The sequence below is a fragment of the Trichosurus vulpecula genome, chromosome 6 (assembly GCF_011100635.1).
Source record: "Trichosurus vulpecula isolate mTriVul1 chromosome 6, mTriVul1.pri, whole genome shotgun sequence".
NCBI classification, from domain to species: Eukaryota; Metazoa; Chordata; class Mammalia; order Diprotodontia; family Phalangeridae; genus Trichosurus; species Trichosurus vulpecula.
Genome location: NC_050578.1, coordinates 229,592,513 through 229,613,824, shown reverse-complemented (window position 1 = coordinate 229,613,824; position 21,312 = coordinate 229,592,513). Strand labels below are relative to the sequence as shown.

The 21,312-nt window shown below is 43.1% G+C and overlaps 1 protein-coding gene and 1 pseudogene across 1 annotated transcript in view; one reads left to right on the top strand and one right to left on the bottom strand.

Moving 5' to 3' along the window:
• The window catches only part of PARVA (parvin alpha), a 171,207-nt gene extending 160,155 nt beyond the window's left edge, over positions 1 to 11,052 (bottom strand). The window contains exon 1 of the mRNA XM_036762936.1: positions 10,781 to 11,052. Within this exon, the coding sequence (XP_036618831.1) occupies positions 10,781 to 10,916 (136 nt within the window). The 5' untranslated portion in view covers positions 10,917 to 11,052. The remainder of the gene's footprint in view (positions 1 to 10,780) is intronic.
• Positions 11,053 to 13,443: 2,391 nt separating this feature from the next.
• LOC118854924 lies at positions 13,444 to 21,095 on the top strand (annotated as a pseudogene).
• The last annotated feature ends 217 nt before the right edge of the window (positions 21,096 to 21,312 follow it).

Here is a 21,312-nt window from a genome sequence, read left to right as displayed (position 1 = left end):
AGCTAGACCATGAATTACACCTCCTGGTACCAGTAATGTGAAAGGGCCAGGTAGCAGGGAGTCCAAATTACTAAAAATTGATGTCATATCCATTGAAAACCTGACAGTTAGAATCTATAAACTGAATGACAATTGCCATCCATCCAATTCAGGGGACCGAGCTGTCTGTTTCCCCATCTGTTCTAACACCAATTTCAGCAATTTTGAACTTTGCTCTCGGTTGCTGAACGTCTCAGATTTATTAAAGTGTCAGAGTCCAATTGTTCAGACACCCTCCTCTGGCAGGGCTATTACGAGGTGTGAAATTTTGATGCCCATCAACCAGAGTCAGGTGCAGGAGGACGAACAGCCCAATCTGACCCTACTGTTCTCATCATGGGAGAACTTCTAATTTAACATAATGAGACTCGCGGAGGAAAGGGATGGAGGACTGAGGGGAGAGAGGAAGACTGGGGGAGGGGAGGGGGAAGGAAAAATCATTCTCCCTACCTGTCACTTGGGAGTGGTGCTAGGAAAAGGGACCAAGCAGGAGGAGGTGAAATGCCCTGCTGCCCTATAAAACTTGAGGATTACCATCACAGGCTCACAAAGCACATCGTATACATTATCTACTTTGATCTTCAGAACCCAGTGAAGCAAATATAATGGCTGCATTTTGATAGCGCTTTAAGGTTTGCAAGCCATTTTATGTGTTTTAGCTCATTTCTTTCTCACAACACCACCATGAGGTCGGTACTATTATTTTGCAGAAGAAGGCATTGAGGCTGTGAGAGGTTCAGTGACAGTTAAGTCAGTGTCTGAGGCAGGATTTGAATTCGGGTTTCCTGACTCCAGGTCCAGCACTGTCTCCTGTGCTACCTAGCGGCTGAGGTATTTGCTATTATCATCCTCTGCATTTTACAGATAATGGAACAGGGTCAGGGAGAGAAATCAAAGGACAGCAGAAAGTGCATCGGCTTTGGAATCATAGGACCTAGACTTCCCTGATATGCGGCCCTTTCACATTATAGAATTTTTCAAGTCTCTTCTGTCTGTATTTGTGTGGCATCAGGTAAGTCTCTCATCCTCCCTGGGCTTCTGTTTCCTCAGCTGTAAAATGAAGGGGTTAGAGTATGTGGTCACTGAGGCCTCCCTTGGCTCTAAATCTATGAGCCTATGACATTAAGTGATTTATCCAAGGTCACACAGCTGTTGCTGTTCAGTCATGTTCTACTCTCTGTGACCCCATTTGGGGTTTTCTTGGTAAAGATAGTGAAGAGGTTTGCCATTTCCTTCTCTGGCTCATTTTACAGATAAGGAAACTGAGGCAGACAGGGTTATGTGACTTGCCCAGGGTCACACAGCTAGTAAGTGTCTGAGGCCAGATTTGAACTCAGGAAGATGAGTCTTTCAGGCCCTGAACTCTATATACTGCACCCACTAGTCAGCCTGGCAAGCACCTAATGAGAAACTTGAAACCAGGTCTTCCCATCTTCAAGTCTATGACTCTGCTCACTACACCATTGTATCTCATAAAGACACATCTCTAAACTCTCCAATGAAATTTCACAAATAGCAGTGATGCACTGAATGGGAAATCAGGATGCCGCTATAACTAGACGGTTCATTATTTCACATGCATATGTGCCCTGCAGAGAAAGTGGTAGACAGCCTGTACCCCCTGAGAGGGCTAAATGGAATCTGGGGACACTGTACCCTCAACTTCTGATCTGGTAGAAGGGAAAACATCTGGGCAACCTTATCCTCCAATCTCCTGTCACCAAGCAGACCCCAGACATCACTGTCCCCAAGATATCCAACTTCCCTTTCATCAAGGACATCACTCACATCTCCTTTGTGTCGGAACAGTATCTTTCAGCAGCATGGAAGAGAGGAGGCAATATCCACATTTACAAATCGATCAGGAAGCAAGGGGGATAAGGAGAATGAGACAGTAATGAAATATGCTGAAAGCCAACACCATAGGGGAAAAGTGTTTGCCTCCATTGGTGTTTTCCCCACAAAAAGTGCCCAGAGGTACAGGGAGGTGATAATTATGACCTCCAGCTGACTCAGAATGAGATTTCCAGATGAAATGAAACACCTGACTACAGATTTCTGAATGCACTTCTACTACAATGCAGATCTCTCCTGTCTTACCCATCAAACCTAGAAAAGGATTCTCATAATGGTGCCCAAATGCAGTAAATGAGAGGAGCACAGATTAACTCAGAAACCAATGACTGACTACATCTCACCCAGTAAGCCAAAGTAGACAGGACTCCTGAAAGGTCACATCGTGGGGGCTTCCTAATTTTAAGACAAACTAGCATATACAGATCCAAACTTGCAAACCCAACAGATTAAGGAGTGATTATTCACACTAAAAAGAGGGGGATTTTTCATTTGATAATTGGTTTCATTGCCAGGCTCCTTTAACGGTCAGCTCCTTGGATGCATTCAAGTATTTGTTTACTAATAATAATTATCTGATAAAGGGTATAGAGATCAGTTCTATAGTTAAAACCAACCAACCAACCACAGAAGACCAATTCAAAGAGAAAATAAAATCTCAGATTCTACCTAACCAAATACAGTGGACATCTCTATTTCATATCAGGAATGAATGGGGCATTTGATACCCTCCTGCCCCTTTCTCTTATAACAGTTCAGTCTGGGACCCAGATGTTTAGTGGAGAGTTAATGCTTTTCTTCAACCCATAGAATGTTTCTACAGATTGAAAAAGAAAGAGCCCTATTGCGAAAGCTATCCCTCCAAATTAATCTCATTACTTTATCATCTTACCATCTTATAGATCTAAGGTCCACGGACCTTAGAAGTCACTGAATTTAACCCCTTCATTTTATAGATGAAGAAGCTGAAGTCTAGAGAGGTAAGGCACCTTGCCCAAGATCATGTGATTAGTAAGCGGTGCTGTTTGTATTTAAATTCAGATCCTCTTATCCCAAATTCATTGCTTTACCATACTGGTCATGTCAGAAATCCAGTATCCCATAACTGCTAAGGGTTTTAACCCATCAAGCCCAGAACAAAGAGAAACCACATTATTTTTACTTTTAAAGAGCATATGGGAAGAGCCACCCATTCATAAAGGCAGAAATTAGCCACTTGAATCACAGATCTAGAACTAGAAGAAAGTTCAGAGACAATCTAATCAAAGCTGATCATTTTACAGATAAAGAAACCAAGAGGTAAAGTGATTTGCCCAAAATCACACAGGTGAGTGAGTGGCAGAGCCAAGATTCAGACTCTAATCCTAAATACAATGGAATCTCTACCATACCATCTCCACTTAGTTCCACCCCAACACTTCATAGATCAATGATTCAATCTATCTAGGTAGTCTGTCCATGGCTGCACATGACATATGCCCTCTATGTGCTTCAGCCTTAGAACTTCAAGAGTTTTTGCAGTCCCCACACAGTCACCTCCCCGATGTCTCGCTCTCTCCTGGTTAACCTCAGTAGTTGGACTTTATGAGTTAATATAGCTTCCAAAATTCATTCTCTGATGTTGCCTGATTAATCTTTTCAAACTTAGAAAGATTCTGATAGGCTCTGAAGGGCATAGGCTGTGATGGCCCCCCAAAGGGTTCACAGCTGTCTATAGTTATTTATTACCCCTAGGTTGGGGGAAAAAGTGCTCTCAACGTTCTCCTGCTGTTGGTAATCAGTGGACTAGGCATAGCTAATAAACTAACCTTTGGGGTGTATGAATGAAGAGCACAAAACAGACTAGGATGAAGGTTTGGGACCCTAGTTCATTGTGATCAGTGGTATGACTCATAGACCTTATTATCTCTTTGCCCATAGATTAATGTTCATCCATGTGAGAGCTGTGAGGCAATGTGAGTGGTTGTATATGCCTCAAATTGAGTATTCCCAATAATTTGAGGTTGTTTGGATGTGGCTCTCTAGAAGTTTTGTAAGTAGATTAGGGTTTTGATCCCTGGAAGGGCTGGTTTTGCTCCCAGGGTAGGAGGAGAGTGAGAAGGGCCTCTGGGTGTCTCCCTGTGCCAACCTGAGCTGAAAAAAAAATAGACCCACTGTATTTTTTCCTTGGATTTCCCAACTGCCACTTTGGGGCTCTTCCAAAGTTTTCTCTAGAGTAGTTGTGCAAGAGAGCTGGGCTGTACTGCTTCCTCTCAACACCACCATCTTTGCCAATCACTTAGACAGCATCAGTTGAAATTGAGAACAAAGTCATCACTTACTATCGTTATTAATAGATGGCTGTTTCACTGATGGATTCTTTAGAAGTGAAAGCATATTTGTGAGCCTGTAAAGTTTCTGTTTGTTCTGGAGTGAACAAGCTGACCTGATTCAAGAGCAGAGGAGCCCGATTATGGCAGAGAGAATGAGATTTCAGGCACAATTGATAACACCTAATAATAACAACCATGTATATTTCTATGGAGCCTCATGTCCACAAACTCCTTTATATACATATATATGCACATATATATTATCCCAAATCATCTTCACAACAGCTCCAAGAGGTACGCGGTGTAAATATTACATCCCTGTTGCTGCTGCTGCTGCAGATCCTTCATTTTCAAAGAGGACCAATGATGCCACAGGGTGATATCTTGACTTGTGCGTAAATTGGATTTAAGTGAGGTACAGTTGCACAAAATAGTCAGCCTCACTTTCCCTTCCAGAGAACTGGCAATGGCCTGGGATGCAGTGGATGACCTTGGAGTCTGATGTCTGATCAAGCACTGAGCACTGCATGGCACCTCCTTCAGCAGCCTTCATGGCCTTTGGAACAAATTTTTCTCATCTACCCAGGATGTTCGTATGCTTGGGGTAGACATCCCTGCACTCATCAATGGATTTGAGGCCTGTCAACCTGGTTTAGCCCATCTACTGAGATGGTTTTACTGGGGCATAGCCAATGCTCATGCTACAGCTTCTTGGAGCCACAGCTGAGAGTTGCGTAAAATTGTTACCTATGTGGACTTGAGAAAGTAATTTTCCCCCTCTGAACCCAATATTCCTCACTGGTAAAATGAGGTGGCTGGACTAGATGTCCACCAACATCTGGCTCTACTTTGTATACAATTCTTTACCTTTTTGTCTGTGTGTGTGTGTGATATAAAATATATCTGTTCTATGTGTCATATGCCACATTCAATTTCTTGAATAGTAGAATGTAAACTCCTTGAGGCCAGGGTCTGCTTCATTTTTCTCTTTCTTTCCTACAGTGCCTGGCACCAATAGGTATTTCATAAATGCTTGCTGAAATTAATATCCAATTGAATTCTATGTATTTCAGATAAAAGAGGTACCTATGAAATAGGACTACAGAGCTTGGATGCCACATTTTAGAATGGATACTGATGAGGAAGTGAGAATGCATCCAGAAGATGATGATCTGGCTTGTAAGGGAACTGGAGACTGTACTATACAAGGATCGAGCTATACAAGGCACCATAGTGCACAGAGCACCAAGCCTGGAGGCAGGAAGATTCATCTTTATGAGTTCAAATCTGGCCTCAGACACTTACTAGCTGTGTGACCCTGGGCAAGTATCTTAACCCTCTTGGCCTCAATTTCTCCATCTGTAAGATGAGCTGGAGAAGGAAATGGCATACCACTCCAGTATCTTTGCCAAGAAAACTCCAAATAGGGTCACAAGAGTCAGATATAATCAAAATGACTGAACAACAGCAAAAGGACTTTATCCGGGGGAAGAGAAGGGTGATTGGGAAAATGAGAGCTCTCTTCCATTATTTGACAGCTTTTAAGAAGGATTAGATATGTTCTGCATGGGCCCAGAGTAAGTAAGAACTAGGAGCCATGGATACAAGTCACAAAGATAGATGTAGGCACGAGAACAAGAGCAACTTAGTTGTGCTATAATCCAAAAGTGAAATGGGGATGCCCCAGTAAGGAGCAGGCAACCCATCACTGGTGCCTAAAAGAGTTCAGAAAACGAACTGAAGGTCTTAGAGTAGATCCTAGAAATGTGCAGACTAAGACTGGAAAAAGAGTTGTTTTACATCAAGGATGCCCAGCTGTCTTTCCTCAGTCTGTGCAAAATGGTTTCCCAGAAGCCCAGCCTAGGAGAAATCGAAGACAAAGGGAAGAAAGCTCCACAGGACGTTTAACCATCACCTCCAGGCAATAGGGGCCCTTCCCCTCCCTGTGAGCTCCATAATTAGATATCAGCAGATTCAGGGAATGATAAGATAGCCTGGATTTTCTCCCTACAGAAATGATTAGCCAGGCAATTCTTGGTCCCAGAGATCCTTGGTGGCTTTTGAAATTGGAGGCCACGGCCGCTGTCTGACTCTGTGATCCTGCACCAAGTCGTTTCTTACTCCATTTTCTCCTCATTGAGAAAAGAAACATCTTTTGGCACAATCAGAGAACAGTGCCAGAAGTCTCGGCTTGGCCTCGGAAGGGGAGTGAGAGTTTGGGGCTGGGTTGGGAGCATTTCTTCTACCTCTAAGACAAGGGATATCCACCCCTGCAGACTAACACCCTAGTCAATTCTAACAGTACAAGAGCTAAAATCTAGTTCTTGTGTGTGTACGAGCATATATATTCATTTTATAGTTATGTTATAATATAAACAAATAACTTTTTGTTGTTTCAGACCTGTCCCACTCTTTGTGACCCCATTTGGGGTTTTCTTGGCAAAAATGCTGGAGTGATTTGCCATTTCCTTCTCCAGCTCATTTTACAGATGAGGAAACTGAGGCAAATGAAGTTAGATGACTTGCCCAAAGTAAAAAATCAAGTAAGTGTCTGAGGCCAGATTTGAACTCAGGAAGATGGGTCTCCTAAACTCTAGGCTTGGCACTCTATCCACTGTGCCACCTAGCTGCCCACAAATAACTTTACATTTATGTATACTTTTACGTGTACTTAATCTCTTTCATTAGAATATAAGCTGCTCATGAGTAAGGATTGTTTCATTCTTTGTCCCTATATCCCCAGGGCCCAGCACAGTGCTTGGCACATAGTATATACTTAATAAATAATTGTTAACTTCAGGACTGATTGAATCCGGGTGCTCATAGGGGGTTTCTGCAGATTCTCCATCCCTGGGTCACAGACAATGGTTTGAACACATTCAAAATGTCGCTGTTCAGTATGCCTAATGTTGCCTCTTAAAGCTATCCAGAGCACTGAACAGCAAACTTTCCTGTCATGGCTTTGGAAGAAACCTTAGAATCCAATCATCCCATTTTCCAGATGAGGAAACTGAGGCCCAGAGTAGTGATGTGACCTAGGTAGTTAAGTGGCAGAGCCAAGGTGTGAATCCAAGCCCTCTGAACTCAGATCAAGTGGTCTTTCCACTGTACCACATACATTTATAGAAAATATAAAGTAATTTCAAGGGGAAGGGCTCTCACAAGAAAGGTTGTCATGTGGGGTGGCAATCAGTAAAGGTCATTCAAAAAGGGGGTGCCTGAGTTGAACCTAGAAGAGGGGTAGGGATTCCCAAAGGATAAAGTGAATAAGGGGAATACTATAGGCATGGGGGGGCAGCCTGTGCAAAGACATGGATGGGAGAAAAAAAATGTGTGGGCATGAGAGAGGGGGTATTGTCTCATGATCAAACTGGAAAGAGAAGGTTGAGCTTGATTGTGAAATTCTTAAGGAAACTGAGGCAACAAGAAGTTAATTTATTTCCCCAAGGTTATATAGCCATCGATGAGCTTACATGTATTCATTTATTCAAGAATTAATACTCAAGAAACTTCAGGGGAGACCTATTATCTCTAGGATAAAATGGAAATGACTCCACTTGCTATTTAAGCTCTTTACAATCTCTAGGTCCAGCCAAACTGGCCTGTTACTCCCCAATACAGGATATTTCATTTCCCACCTCCTTGCTTTTGCACAAGCTTTTCTCTGTGCCTTGAATGCTCCACCAAACTCTACCTTAAAGGCTAGGCTCACATGCTACTTACTAAATCAGCCTGGTCTTAACGCTACCTCCCCCATTCCCCTGAAATTACTTTGTGTTGAATGTGTATTTGTTTTGTATACTTTGTGTTATATTTATGAGAGGCAGCTACGGTACAGTGGCTAGAGAAATGCCCAGGAAGACCTGGGTTTGAGTATTACCTCTGATGTAGGCTGGCTGTATGACCCTGGGCAAGTCACTTGCTCTAGGCTACTCTTTGAGATCATACATTTCAGAGGATGTACAGATGTCCATTGGTATCAATGGTTTCCTCACCTTGGGGTTCTTTATACCAGTGAATTCACAGTTTCAGCATCTATCTATCTATCTATATCATATAAAATATGCAATATATTATGTGTATTGTTTTAATATATATGAATAGGTACATATAAAGTTTAAATATATGTATAGATAATATTTATACATTTATGCATAGCAGAATATAAACTCCTTAAGGTCAGGAGTTGTTTCATTTTTGTCTTTGTGTTCTACTTAATATGTCTATTTAACAAATGCTGATTAATTCAATATTTATTAAATATCTACTAACATATGACTAGGGGCAGCTAGGTGGTACAGTGGTTAGAGTTTGGGGCTTGGAGTCAGGAAGACTCATCTTCCCAATTTCAAATCTGCTCTCAGACTCTTATTAGCTGTGAGTCTGGGCAAGTCACTTCACCATGTCTGCCTCAGTTTCCTAAACTGTAAAATGAACTGGAGAAGGAAATGGCAAACCACTCCAGTTTCTTTGCTAAGAAAACCCCAAATAAGGTCACAAAGAGTCAGGACTAAACACCACCACTCAATAAATTCCCATGGCTCCTGGTTATCTCCAGGATCAAGAATAAAATCCTCTGACGTTCAAAGCCCACATATCCCGATTCCTTCCTATGTTTCCAGTTGTCTTATGCACTTGGTGATCCAGTGACTGGGCCGCTCTCTTGCTTTCACACAGCACATTCCTGACCCCCAGCATTTTCATGGGATGTCCCTCATGCCTGGAATATTCTCTCTCCTCATTTTCTCCCTCCTCTCTCCCCTGGTTTCCTTCAAGCCCCAGCTAAAATCTCACCTTGTATAGGAAGTCTTTCCTGACCTCCCTTAATTATAGTGACTTCCCTTTTTTTGATTATTTCTCATTTATCCTGTATATATCCTGTTAGTATGTAGCTGTTTGAATGTCACCTTCCCCATGAGACTGTGAGCGCCTTGAGAGCAGGGACAGTCTTTCACCTTTCTGTGAATCCCTAGAGCTCAGCTCAATGCCTCATACTTTGTAAACCCTTAATAAATGTTTATTGACTGCTGCCGGCCTTTTTTGTATTCCTAGGGCTTAGCCCAATGCTGGAGGGACCGAGTAGCCACCTGAAATCAAGTCCCAGCTCTGGCACTTAGAGAATATAAAACCTTCCACAGGACCCTATTAACCCTCATCTTCAGCTTTGTCATCAGAAAGGCTAACGGCTCCCACTGCATCAAGGCCATCTCCAGTCACCTGGATCTATATTTCGCCACTGGACTCAGATGGCTTGGGAGGAGAAAGGGAGGCTGGTGACCTTGCACAGCTCTCCCTCATTTATCTCCAAATCATTTGCATGTCATGGCATCATCTCCCTGATGTCATGGTCCTCTTCCAGAAAGGACCAACAACCACAGCAAGGCTGGGAGAGGCCATACTCTCGCTGCTACCTACAGAAAGTTGTGGTCAAGAACCCAAAAGAGGGTACAACCTTGATAAGAATTCTCCACCGAGCCGGTTTGGGTCTTTTTAGTGCCCCAAAGGGGATATTTTAAGTTTGTGGGGAAGAGGATAAAGGAGAATGTTGGACCTAGGAGTCAGGACTTGGGTTTGGCACTTGGACGAATCACCTCATTTCTCCTGGTCTGCTTCATCTGAAATGTGGGGTTAATAACCCCAGGAGTCCCTACCTCAGAAGGCCACGAGGCTGAAAAGGGGCAGCATATTCTAAAATGCTTTGGGAATTTGCCTGGGGCGCCCATTCATCACGCGTCATCATCATTATGATTATGGCCCAGGTCCTCGAGGACCTCTGAAAGTGGATGCTGGGAGTAAGAGAGAGATGCTTATGGACCACAGCCGAGTAGCCTCACCCAGTCCCGCCCTCCCTTCTTCGGGGAATGGGAGAAGGCTCTAGCAGACCCCGGACAGGGGCCGCCTCCGGCGCGTCCAGTCCAGAGGCCAGGACCGGGTGGAGGCGCAGAAAGCCCCGGCCTCTCCGGCCATTGCGGGAAGATCCAGAACCGCATCCCTCCAAGGAGAGGTCGTGAGGGGAGCCCGGCCCCGCGCCAAGCCTGGCAGCTCGTCCGAGCGGGGCTGCCTAGGGCGCAGATCGCGGGGAGCGGCCCGGGAAGCGGGGCAGGGGCCTGGCCAGGCCGGGGGTGGAGAAAGCACACATCCGGGCAGCCGCGCCGGCCCGCGGGGGGCGGGGCAGGCCCGGCTCCTGGCTCCCGCATTTTTCCAGAGTGACGTTTCCACAGGAAATACAAACTCGCACATACACACAGACGTGCGCGCGCGCACACACACACACGCACACAGACGCGCACACACATACACACACTCACACACACAACCCCCCGACCCACCAGCCCCGAGGATCGCAGCCAGCTCTGGGCTCCCGGGTCTCGCAGCCCCAGGATGCGCTGTTCCCACCCTAGGACGCACGCAGAGCCAGCCCGGCCACCCCGGGGCCCCCCAGCCCAGCCCAGTCCTGCCCAGCCCTGCCCTGCCCTGCCCCGGCCGCCCCTCCCAGGGCGCTGTCCGACTGGGCTGACTCCGAGCTGGGGGGGAGGCGGGGAGCCCCCGGGAGCTGAGCCCTGTGCCCTACTCACCCTCCTTGGCTTTCTTTCTCCGGGCCAGAGTTCCTCCAAGTTTCCCCAAGAAGGAGTCATCTTTCTTCCGGGACGGGGGTGACTTGGGGGTGGGAGATTTGGGGGCCGAGGGCGACTTCTGGGGAGAGGTTGCCATGGCGGGGAGCAGAGAGCGGAGCTCCGGGAGGGCCGGGCCGGGTCGGACTGGGGCGCCCCAAAGGAGACGGCGGCAGGGCAGGCGGCGGCCGCGGAGACTGAGGCTGCCCCTTTCCAAACGGAAGCGGAATTATTCCAAGCATTTGAGGCAGCTCTCGCTCTCCTTTCCCTTCCCTCGTTCCCTCCCTCTCTCGCTCCCTCCCTCCCGCCCGCCTTCCCGGGAAGAAGTTTGCCTGGCCCCTGGTTCTGGCACTCAGTGTCCCTGGCTGGGCCGGGCCGGGCCAGGCCACCAGAGTTCTCCTAAAGCAGGTGGGAGCCCGAGCCAGCCTCAGCCCCAGGAACCTCATCTGTTTCCTACCAAAACCCAGAACTTTTCAATGATGGACCTGCACTCAAGCTCAGGGGTAATTTATTACTTAACCCTTCCTGCCAGCCACCTCCAGCCTCAGAGTTAGGAAGGCCTGGATTCAAGTTCTGCCTCTGATATCTGCTGCCCCCATTCTCAGGGAGGTCTTTATTGGTCCAAATAAATAAATTGGCTCAAATCAAATAAGATTCTAGCCCGTGGAAACTTGTTTGAGCACCTGAATCTTCTTTTGACAGACAGGAATCAGTACAACAGGCAAGCAGACTGGATATTGCGGATAACTGGATGCCAACATTCAATAGCAAGCATGTGTCATTATGATCAGATTCTCTTGGGTCTAGACATTCTTTCAGAAATCGCACAACCCCTGTACTCATCTCTGTACTGAAAGCTTTGGAATAGATAACCTCCAAAGACCCTTCCCGTTCAAACATTTTAAAAAAAAAAAATTAAATTTCAAGAGTTCCAGCTGTGAGTTCAACCTTGAATATGTTCAGTGAACTCTGGGAAGCTTGTGATAAGCTAGAAGCTATGATTGCCTCAGGCTCCAGATCTGAAGGCATCTGATTCCTGAATTTCCCATGGAATAGAGTTAAGAAAGGAATTATATTTCAACAGCTCTGTTCTTTTTCTCTGTTCTCTTTACTTCTGTCTCTCTTGAGAAGTCTGCTCAACCTTAGAGCTTCCCTTAGCACAGTTTCAGGATCTATAGTGCCAGTCCTTATCTCTCTCTCAGGATTCATTTCTGGGAGCCAGGAGCTTAGAGATGACCTGGGTTCTAGTCCCAGCTTTGACATGTTAGCTTTGTGACCTTGGGCAAGTCTCTTCTCTTCTTGGCTTTATTTTCCTATGCTATAGGTTATATAAACCTATATATACATAAATATACACATATATATGCTATGTTATACTACTGCAGATCCTTAAGATCTAAGATCTTAAGATTCCTAAATGCCCATCCTGTTGTTCGGAATCCAATAATCAACACAAGAATATCTCCACAGAAGAATCATGTTCTTACTTCAAACTCCACAAGCCTAAAACCAAATTAATCATCTTCCTCCCAGAATTGGTTTCTCTTCCTTCCCTTTTTCTGTCAATGGAAGCGTTGTACTCCCAGTCACTCCTCAGGGCTACCTCAGATGACCTATCATACAGAACCCTAGCCATGTGGACACTAATCTCCTCAGTCACCATCCTTTGATTGTTTTGGTTTTTGTTCAGGCTCTGATCTATGATTTCATCATTGTGGAAATTCCAGTTGTGAAAACTCCCTCTACCAATGTTCATCTCATTTGTCATTTATTGTCCTAAGAGAGCTGCCTGGGGCATTCAGACCTCAAGTGACTTGTCCACAGTTACCCTTCTAGTACCAGCAGAGGCAAAACACAAAACAAGGTCTTTGGACACCAACTCCTCTACAATATACTTCCCTACCTCTCATAGCTTCCTCTTAATATTTCCTTAGCTTCCAAAGCTTGAAGCCTAGCCACAAGGCAGTCCATAGGTAGTCTGGTGATCCTACTTTCACCCTGTGTGGTAAGTAGTGCATTTTGCATGAGGAAACTGAGACCCAGAGAAGTCAACTACTTGTCCAAGGTCACTCTGTGAATTGGTGATGCAGCTGTCTAGGATAAAAAACCAGGTCTTTTGATGACCATCTAACTATCATCGGATAAGGTTTCCAGATCAGTCAGTCAATTAATAAACATCTATGTGCTAGGCACTGTGCTAACCACTGGGGATACAAAAAGAGGCAAAATTGGTATCTGCTCTAAGGAGCATACAAGTAACTTTAAGTGTATCTGGAGCAATTTATCAAGCTACAGAAAAAATGTACTTCTCTCTCTTACTTGGTCAGTTTCATATTCCCTACTCCCTCCCTCCCTCCTCCACTGATTTTAACAATCACCAACACAAACGTTTCAGTATGTGAAAAAAATCAGAAAGCAAAAAAGAGGCAGAGTCTCCATTTTGTTCAGGTCCCAGTTCCTGGAGCCTTTGGGACTCTGAGCTGCAGGGGTTTATTCATCTAGCATGATTAGGAGTGAGTGCACCGGTTTGTCCATGCTCTCCCCCGGAACTTTCTCTTGATCCCAACTGCCTCTTGAAAAGATATTTGACATTTTTGGAGCAGTGTACTATCACTATTATCAAAACTATGAGTTCAGACAAAAGATTCAATAGAACAGAGAGTAGTGGAAGATATAGTTCCATCATAGATCAGGATGATCGAGACTGAAGTGAATCCAGAAGCAGTCAAAAGGATTCAAATTATAAAAGATCTAGTGATGGTCAAAGGGATGATGGATATGATGATTCCAGGGATTATGACGGTCTAGAGAGGTCACAAGGAGAGAAGGAATAGTGACAGAAACAAAAATGGTTACCATTCTGATGTTGACTGTGGAGAACATGACTACAGGAATGATATTAATGATGAGTGGGAGAGTAGGACAATTATGTTGCCCCCACTTCCAGTTACTGTTATGGAGAATGGTATTAGAGAGAGAATGAAATCCTTTGAAGGCCCTCAGCCTGTAGATGTGCGGCTGATGAAGAGAAAAATAGGTGTAAACCATGATCTGTCCTTCCTAGGACAATTACAAGATGGTACCAGCTGGATAGAAACCAATCAGAAAAAATTGGTGATTTAAGGAGATCACATTGCAATGCATTATAGTAATCCCACACCTAAATTTGAGGATGGCTTTGTAACAAGTGCTGCCTTAACAACGTTAGGAAAACACTCAAATGTTTCAGATGTGGAGCTGATAACTGTCACTCAGAACAGAAGTTCCATCTAAAACTACAGCCTCCCCAGTCTGTGGATTACTACCGTGACACCAGTATTCTTTGACCATTGCTCCTCATACTCCATATGCAGCATTAATCGGTAACTCTCATCTTCTAAGAGACAGATGCAGCAGAACAGAGGATTTGCATTTGTGTAGCTGTCTTCAGCAATGGATGCTTCTCAGCTACTAGACATACTACAAAGTCTTCTTTCTCTGCTGAATATCGACGGCAAAACAATTGGAGGAGATTTTGCCAAAAGTGCCAGAAAGGATTGGGTTCTCCCGGATGGTAACTGGGTCAGCACCTTTTCTGTGGCTGGCATAACCATTGCCGTAGCTCAGTGGTCATCCACTCAGTCTCAAAGTGGAGAAGGTGACAATGTAAACTACAGGCATACCTCACTTTACTGTGCTTTGCTTTATTGCATTTCACAAATCTTGAGTTTTTTGCAGATTGAAGGTTTCTGGTTATCCTGTGTGAAGTAAGTCTATTGGTACCATTTTTCCAACAGCTTATATTGTGTCTCTGTGCCACATCTTGGTAATTCTCTCAATATTTCAAAATTTTTCATTATTATATCTATTATGGTGATCTGTGTTCAGTGATATAGATATAGATATAGATAGATGATGGATGGATGGATAGATAGATAGATAGATAGATAGATAGATAGATAGATAGATATGCACATACATATAATTGTTTTGGAGTGCCACCAACTGTACCCATATCAGACAGCAAACTTAATAGAAAAATATTGTGTGTGTTCTGACTGTTCCACTGACTGGCCATTCCCCTGCCTCTCTTCATCTCCTGGGCCTCCTTATTCCCTGACAATTCCAACAATATTGGAGAATATTACATAAACTTAGTTGATAAAGCAGCAGCAGAGTTAGAGAGCATTGACTCCAATTCTGAAAGAAGTTCTACTTTGGGTAAAATGCTATCAAACAGCATCGCTTGCTGCAGAGAAATCTTTTGTGAAAGTAAGGGTCAATCAATGTAGCAAACTTCATTGTTGTCTTATTTTAAGAAATTGTCACAGGCATTCCAACCTTTAACAACTACCATTCTGATCAGTCAGCAGCCTCAATATCGAGGTAAGACCCTTCACCAGCAAAAAGATTCTGATTCATGGAAGCCTCAGATATGGTTAGCAATTTTTTTTTAGCAATAAAGCATTTTTCATTAAGGTATGTACATTTTTAAGATGCAATACTATTGTATGCTTAATAGATCATAGCGTAGTGTAAACTTAACATATATGCACTAGGAAACCAAAAAATTTGTGTGACTTGCATTTTTTCAATTTTCACTTTATTGCAGTGGTCTAGAACCAAACTTGCAGTATCTCTGAGGTATGCCTGAACAATTACCTCCAGCCAGGCCAAGAGGGCTATGCTTAGAATGCCCAGAATTCATCAGATTATCTGTAGTTTTGCCAACAACAAGCAGGGGGAGTGGAGCATGATACATCTACTGTACCAGGGGCAGCAGTTGCCACTACTTCAACAGCTGTATTATCCCAAAGTCCCCAACTGTACAATCAAACCAACAATCCACCTGGTTCTCCATACTGTTACAGTTCTTTGACCCTGCAGTGTCTTTACTGGGGTGGAGAGAAGGAGACCTGTATGCCTGTAGCAGAGTGTGGAACACGACAAAGAACTTGCCTGCCTTCCACCAAAGAAGGGATCTAGGCTCTTTTTTTTTTTTGATCATGGCTTTCATGTAGTCCAATTATTTTTAAATTATCTCTCCTGGATCTATTTTCCAGGTCAGTGGTTTTTCCAAGGAGATATTTCACATTGTCTTCCATTTTTTCATTCCTTTGGTTCTGTTTTATAATATCTTGATTTCTCATAAAGTCACTAGCTTCCACTTGCTCCAATCTAATTTTTAAAGTAGTATTTTCTTCAGTGGTCTTTTGGACCTCCTTTTCCATTTGGCTAATTCTGCCTTTCAAGGCATTCTTCTCCTCATTGGCTTTTTGGAGCTCTTTTGCCATTTGAGTTAATCTATTTTTTAAGGTGTTGTTTTCTTCAGTGTATTTTTCAGTATTTTTTTGGGTCTCCTTTAGCAAGTCGTTGACTTGTTTTTCATGGTTTTCTCGCAGCCTTCTCATTTCTCTTCCCAATTTTTCCTCTACTTCTCTAACTTGCTTTTCCAAATCCTTTTTGAGCTCTTCCATGGCCTGGGACCAGTTCATGTTTTTCTTGGAGGCTTTTGGTGTAGGCTCTTTGACTTTATTAATTTCTTCTGTCTGTATGTTTTGGTCTTCTTTGTGAGCAAAGAAAGAATGGAGAGTCTGAGACTGAATCTCGGTGCGTTTTCGCTGCCTGGCCATAATCCCAGCCAACTAACTTGACCTTTGAGTTTTTCAGTGGGGTATGACTGCTTGTAGACTACAGAGTTCTATGTCCCACGTTTGGGGGGGAGGTGCCAGCTCTGCCGCACCAGCACTGCTCCTTCCCCAAGGACCCCCAACCCGAACTGGGCTCAGATCTTCGGCAGGCTGTGCACCCCTGCTCTGATCCGCCACTTAATTCCTCCCACCAGGTGGGCCTGGAGCCGGAAGCAGCAGCAGCCGTAGCTGCCCCACCTCCGCTGCCCCCGGGGCTGGAAGCTGAACCGTGAACTCCTTCCACTCCTGCAGCTTTTCCCACTAACCTTCTCCGCAGTCTTTGGTGTTTGTGGGTCGAGGGGTCTGGTAGCTGCCGCAGCTCACATATTCAGGGCGCTAGGGCCCCCTCCGCCCAGCTTCTGTTCTGGATGGTCCCCGTCGCTCAGGCTGGGCTCTGCTCCACTCCGTTCCCAGCTCCCAGCTCCCAGCTCCGTGCGGGATAGACCTCACCCAGAGACCATCCAGGCTGTCCTGGGCTAGAGCCCTGCTTCCCTCTGCTGTTCTGTGGGTTCTGCCGTTCTAGAATTGGTTCAGAGCCATTTTTTATAGGTTTTTGGAGGGGCTCGGCAGGGAGCTCAGGCTGGTCCCTGCTTTCCAGCCGCCATCTTGGCTCCGCCCCCCCACCAAAGAAGGGAAAGAAAAGAATGAGAAGCCGAAGAGCAAAATGGCACAGTGGAATGCCAAAGACAAGGAACACTGAGCTAAGAGTACAAATAAACAAAAAGAAAACTTCAGAAATAGCTTTCAGCCTGTCAGTTCCTTGAGGGAGGAAGAAAAGAGAGAGTCAGCAGCAGCAGATGAAGACTTTACTCTCTTTGAGAAGGAGGGAACTTTGGCTGAATGACAGCAGTTTATCCCAGAGCTGGTGAAAGATGGAGAAGGAGAAAATCCACTCAAACATGGTCTAGTTACTGCTTGTAATGGTGATAGTGATAATGAGGAAGAATTTATGGAAAGAATTTAAAGTGAAGAAGAAAAGCTGACTGATTGTCAGCTGACTGATTTTTAACATAAAGAATTAAATCTTGGAGGAATATTTGATATTGCAGGACATAGAGCATCTTCAACATTTTTCAAAGTTGATTGCTATTTTGATTTTATGATCGTCAATGCTGAGAATGCCCCTTCATATAAGTACATAGGACAAAATGGCAGAAGCATGTTGAGGGCCATTTCAGAAACTTTTGGAAATTCTGTCCTAATCCCAAGCCAAAATTCATTTCATGATTTTTTTTTTAGGAAACTCAAGTTTTAAACTTGTGTCAATTGATAACTTGGCAAATTCTTCTTGAACTTTTAATGGCAGATGACTGCCATTTTTTATTTCAATTGAGTATGGTTTATGAAACTATCTTAGTTTTTTTAGAATCAAAATTTGAAGGGAAGTATTTCTGGGTCTCCAGGCACTTCAGATGATCAATTGTAACTCTTACCATTAAATCTTTGGGAAGGTTATTTTCAACTGTAAAATCATCTGTAGCTGTAGACATTTCTAAAGAACCATTTTCCACCCTATTCTTCCATATGTTAACTTTTTTAGTAAAACCTTCAATTTTATCTTTGAACACAAATGTTACACTTTTTCCTTGAAGTGACATGTTTAAATAATTAAGTTTTTTGAAAATATCTGTAAAACAACTTCATCTTTCAATTTCAATCTTCTGTTTATAGTTTGCCCTCTTGAGAGCCACCTTACCTCTGCATGTAGTAATAAGCTTTTGTAATCCAAGTCCATGTCTTTCCAAAGGTTTGAAAATAAATGACTGTTAAAGGCATTGTTTTTAATGAAGTTAATTATTTTGATGGTATTGTGAAGCACAACATCTAACTCTGGTGCTACTTTATTTTTTGGCTATAGATGCCTCCCACTGGATCATGCAGTGAGTAAAGGTGATATGTTCATTGCCACCAGCTTTAACTTTTGCTACAAATCCAACATTCTCACCCATCATTGCTCTAGCACCATCTGTACAGACTTCAATGCAATTTTTCCACAGTAAACCTTCATTTATGAAAAATTCATTGACTTTAAGATGTGTATTTTCCCCTCTTGTGTGTCCTTCCAAAGGGTGACAAAACAATAATTCCTCATGTATGCTTCCTTCATAAACATATGTTACATAAAGTAGCACCTGCGCCTTGTTAGAAATATCAATTGTTTTATCTAACTGAATTGCAAACTCTGCCCTGCCCTTAAGCCTGGTAATGAGCTACTGGAATTGGTCATTACTAATTACAGAAATTCTTTTGGAAACAGTATCATTCAATAAAGGAACTTTGTGAATTTCATCACTATACTTTTTCCCATGAACTGTTTCTGATATTTTAATAGCAGCAGGTAACATGAGATCTTCTATCATATAGGGCTTTTTAGTTTTTGCAATTAAATAAGAAGTTTCATAATATGCAAACAAATAGTTCTTGTTGATAGTAACAAATTTCTCAAAATATTTTTCTTTATTCGAAGATTTTAAAAGTCCTTCAAAAATTACTTTGGTTTATTGCAGTATGCTGCACACTTGGTATTAAGATGTCATTTTAGTTTGGCTGGTTTCATGCTCTCTGCAGCCAAAGCTTCATTACAAATTAAGCAAAGAGATTTTTCCATACCAACAAGATTATTAGAAGTAAATCCATATTGCAAAAATAATTTGACATATTTTCTTTTTCTTATCAACTTAGGCATACTACAACCTGGTAGCTAAGACTCTGACACATCATTAGTATTTTTACCTCTTCTGTCTAAATTTAGCCACTAAAAAATATTTCGTCCTAAAATACAAAAAAGTATTGCTAGTAGTTTCTCAAATAAATACTAGCTTTAGTGTATGAAATTACATTTTTATGCTTACTTTTAAAAATTGATGTTCACTCTTACATACACATACAGCAGTGATGGTAGAGAAATATTATTAAAGGGTTTTGTCTTTACTTGCTGCAATTAAACACTTATATCGCTATAAAAGAAGGAGATAACAGCAATTTTTAAAATCAAACATTCTAATACAATCCAAATGTATACTTATTTGATACTTGTGGTTGTGTGGTTTGTCTTTCATTCTCAAAGAGGACCATGACACCAGGAAGATGATGACATGACTTGCAATTGAATTTAATCTGAGTGAGGGAGAGTTATGCAAAGTCACCAGCCTCACTTTCTTTTCCAGAGCCATCTGGATCCAGTGACCAGATATTGATCAGGATGACTAGATATGGCCCAAGATACAGTAGGAGACCTAGGCCTTTTTAAGCTAAGGTCTTTTCAGGTTATTACTTTGAGTAAAGTAACACCCATTCAGTGAATAGGCCTCTTTAAGAAGTGAGTCAAGGGATGGCCCCTTCAATAAAAAAAAAATCAAACTGGGAGGGGAAGACCCCATGGTTGGTGGCCAAACATTCTCTGAGCCAGGAGGGCCCAAAATATAGCCATTAAGTGCTGCTTGGGTGGGGCAGGCACCTATTGTTGTCCAACAGATGAGATCCAGAGTGAATTGGGTTTGAGGCATGGTCTTTGAGAAAGAAATCTGGCCAGTAAACACCAAGTTAACTAGGTAGGTTTCAGCCATCAAAATTTACCTTCCTTTGGGCAGAACACCTTTACATGCTGAGAAATGATGGTGGGAAAATATTAAAAATCTTTATTTTCCATAATTAAACTATGATATTTAAAAGCAGAAAACTTTGTATGTACAGTAAAAAAAACTGAAATTCATAACATACAATATTCTCAAATCTGAGCCAAAGTGTTTCTGACAGCATTCGTTGGTATTGCATGGCATGATGGCATGCGCAAAGTGCGCATGTTTTGTGTTCAGAACCAAGACTGCAGTGAAGTTTCAAGATGCACCATGGCAAGAGCTCCCAGAAACACATCAGATTCATTATATGTTTGATTTTTAATTAATTTTTGGTCATTGTACATTCAGAAACCTTTTATTATTGCCAAATTTTTCACAATCCCACCTATTCAGTTATGCAACCCCAAATAAGGTTGCAACCCACTATAGACTACCTACATGGTTGTTGGGCCTGGAGGTAGGAAGACTCATCTTCCTGAGTTCAAATCTGGCCTCAGATACTTACTAGCTGTGTTACCCTGGGCAAATCACTTCACCCTGTTTGCCTCAGTTTCCTCAGCTGTACTGAACTAGAGAAGGAAATGGAACCCACTGCAGTATCTTTGCCAAGAAAATCCAAATGGGGTCATAAAGAGTTGGACGTAACAGAAAAATGACAAAACAACAAAAAAGATTAAACAAGACCTAGAAGTAAGGGAGAGAGAGATGAAGTATTGAGCTCAAACTGCAGAAAAATGGGAGAAATATAGAAGCCTAGAACCTCCAAAACCCAAACAAGAGAAGCAGTTTGATTTTGGCGCTATTAATTATGAACAGCCCACTAAGGACGGTATGGATCATAGTCATATTGGCAATAAAATGCTGCAGGCTTGGGGAGGATGTGTCAAGGCATCACGGTCTCCAGTGAGGCTCAATATGAATGAGAGGAGCTGGCTTGGAGCAAAAGGCAGCTACTACGGTATGTCAACTGCAGATTCTTACAAGGATGCCATCCAGAAAGCCATGTTTGCTTGGTTCACTGAGATGGAATGAGAAGCATTACCTTGCCCAGCACCATTTGTATGCTGAGAGCTGACAAAAAACTCCACTTCCTTCTGCAGAACTGACCGTTAGAACCTCTATCCTCAGGAGCACAGCTAGGGCTAGTAATGGTTTAGGGAAAACCTTTCTATTCCCTTGGGGATTTTTCTTCCTCCTCAAAGGTTTTCCCATAGGTGGGTTGGATGGCGAATGGCCTTCTTTTGTGCTG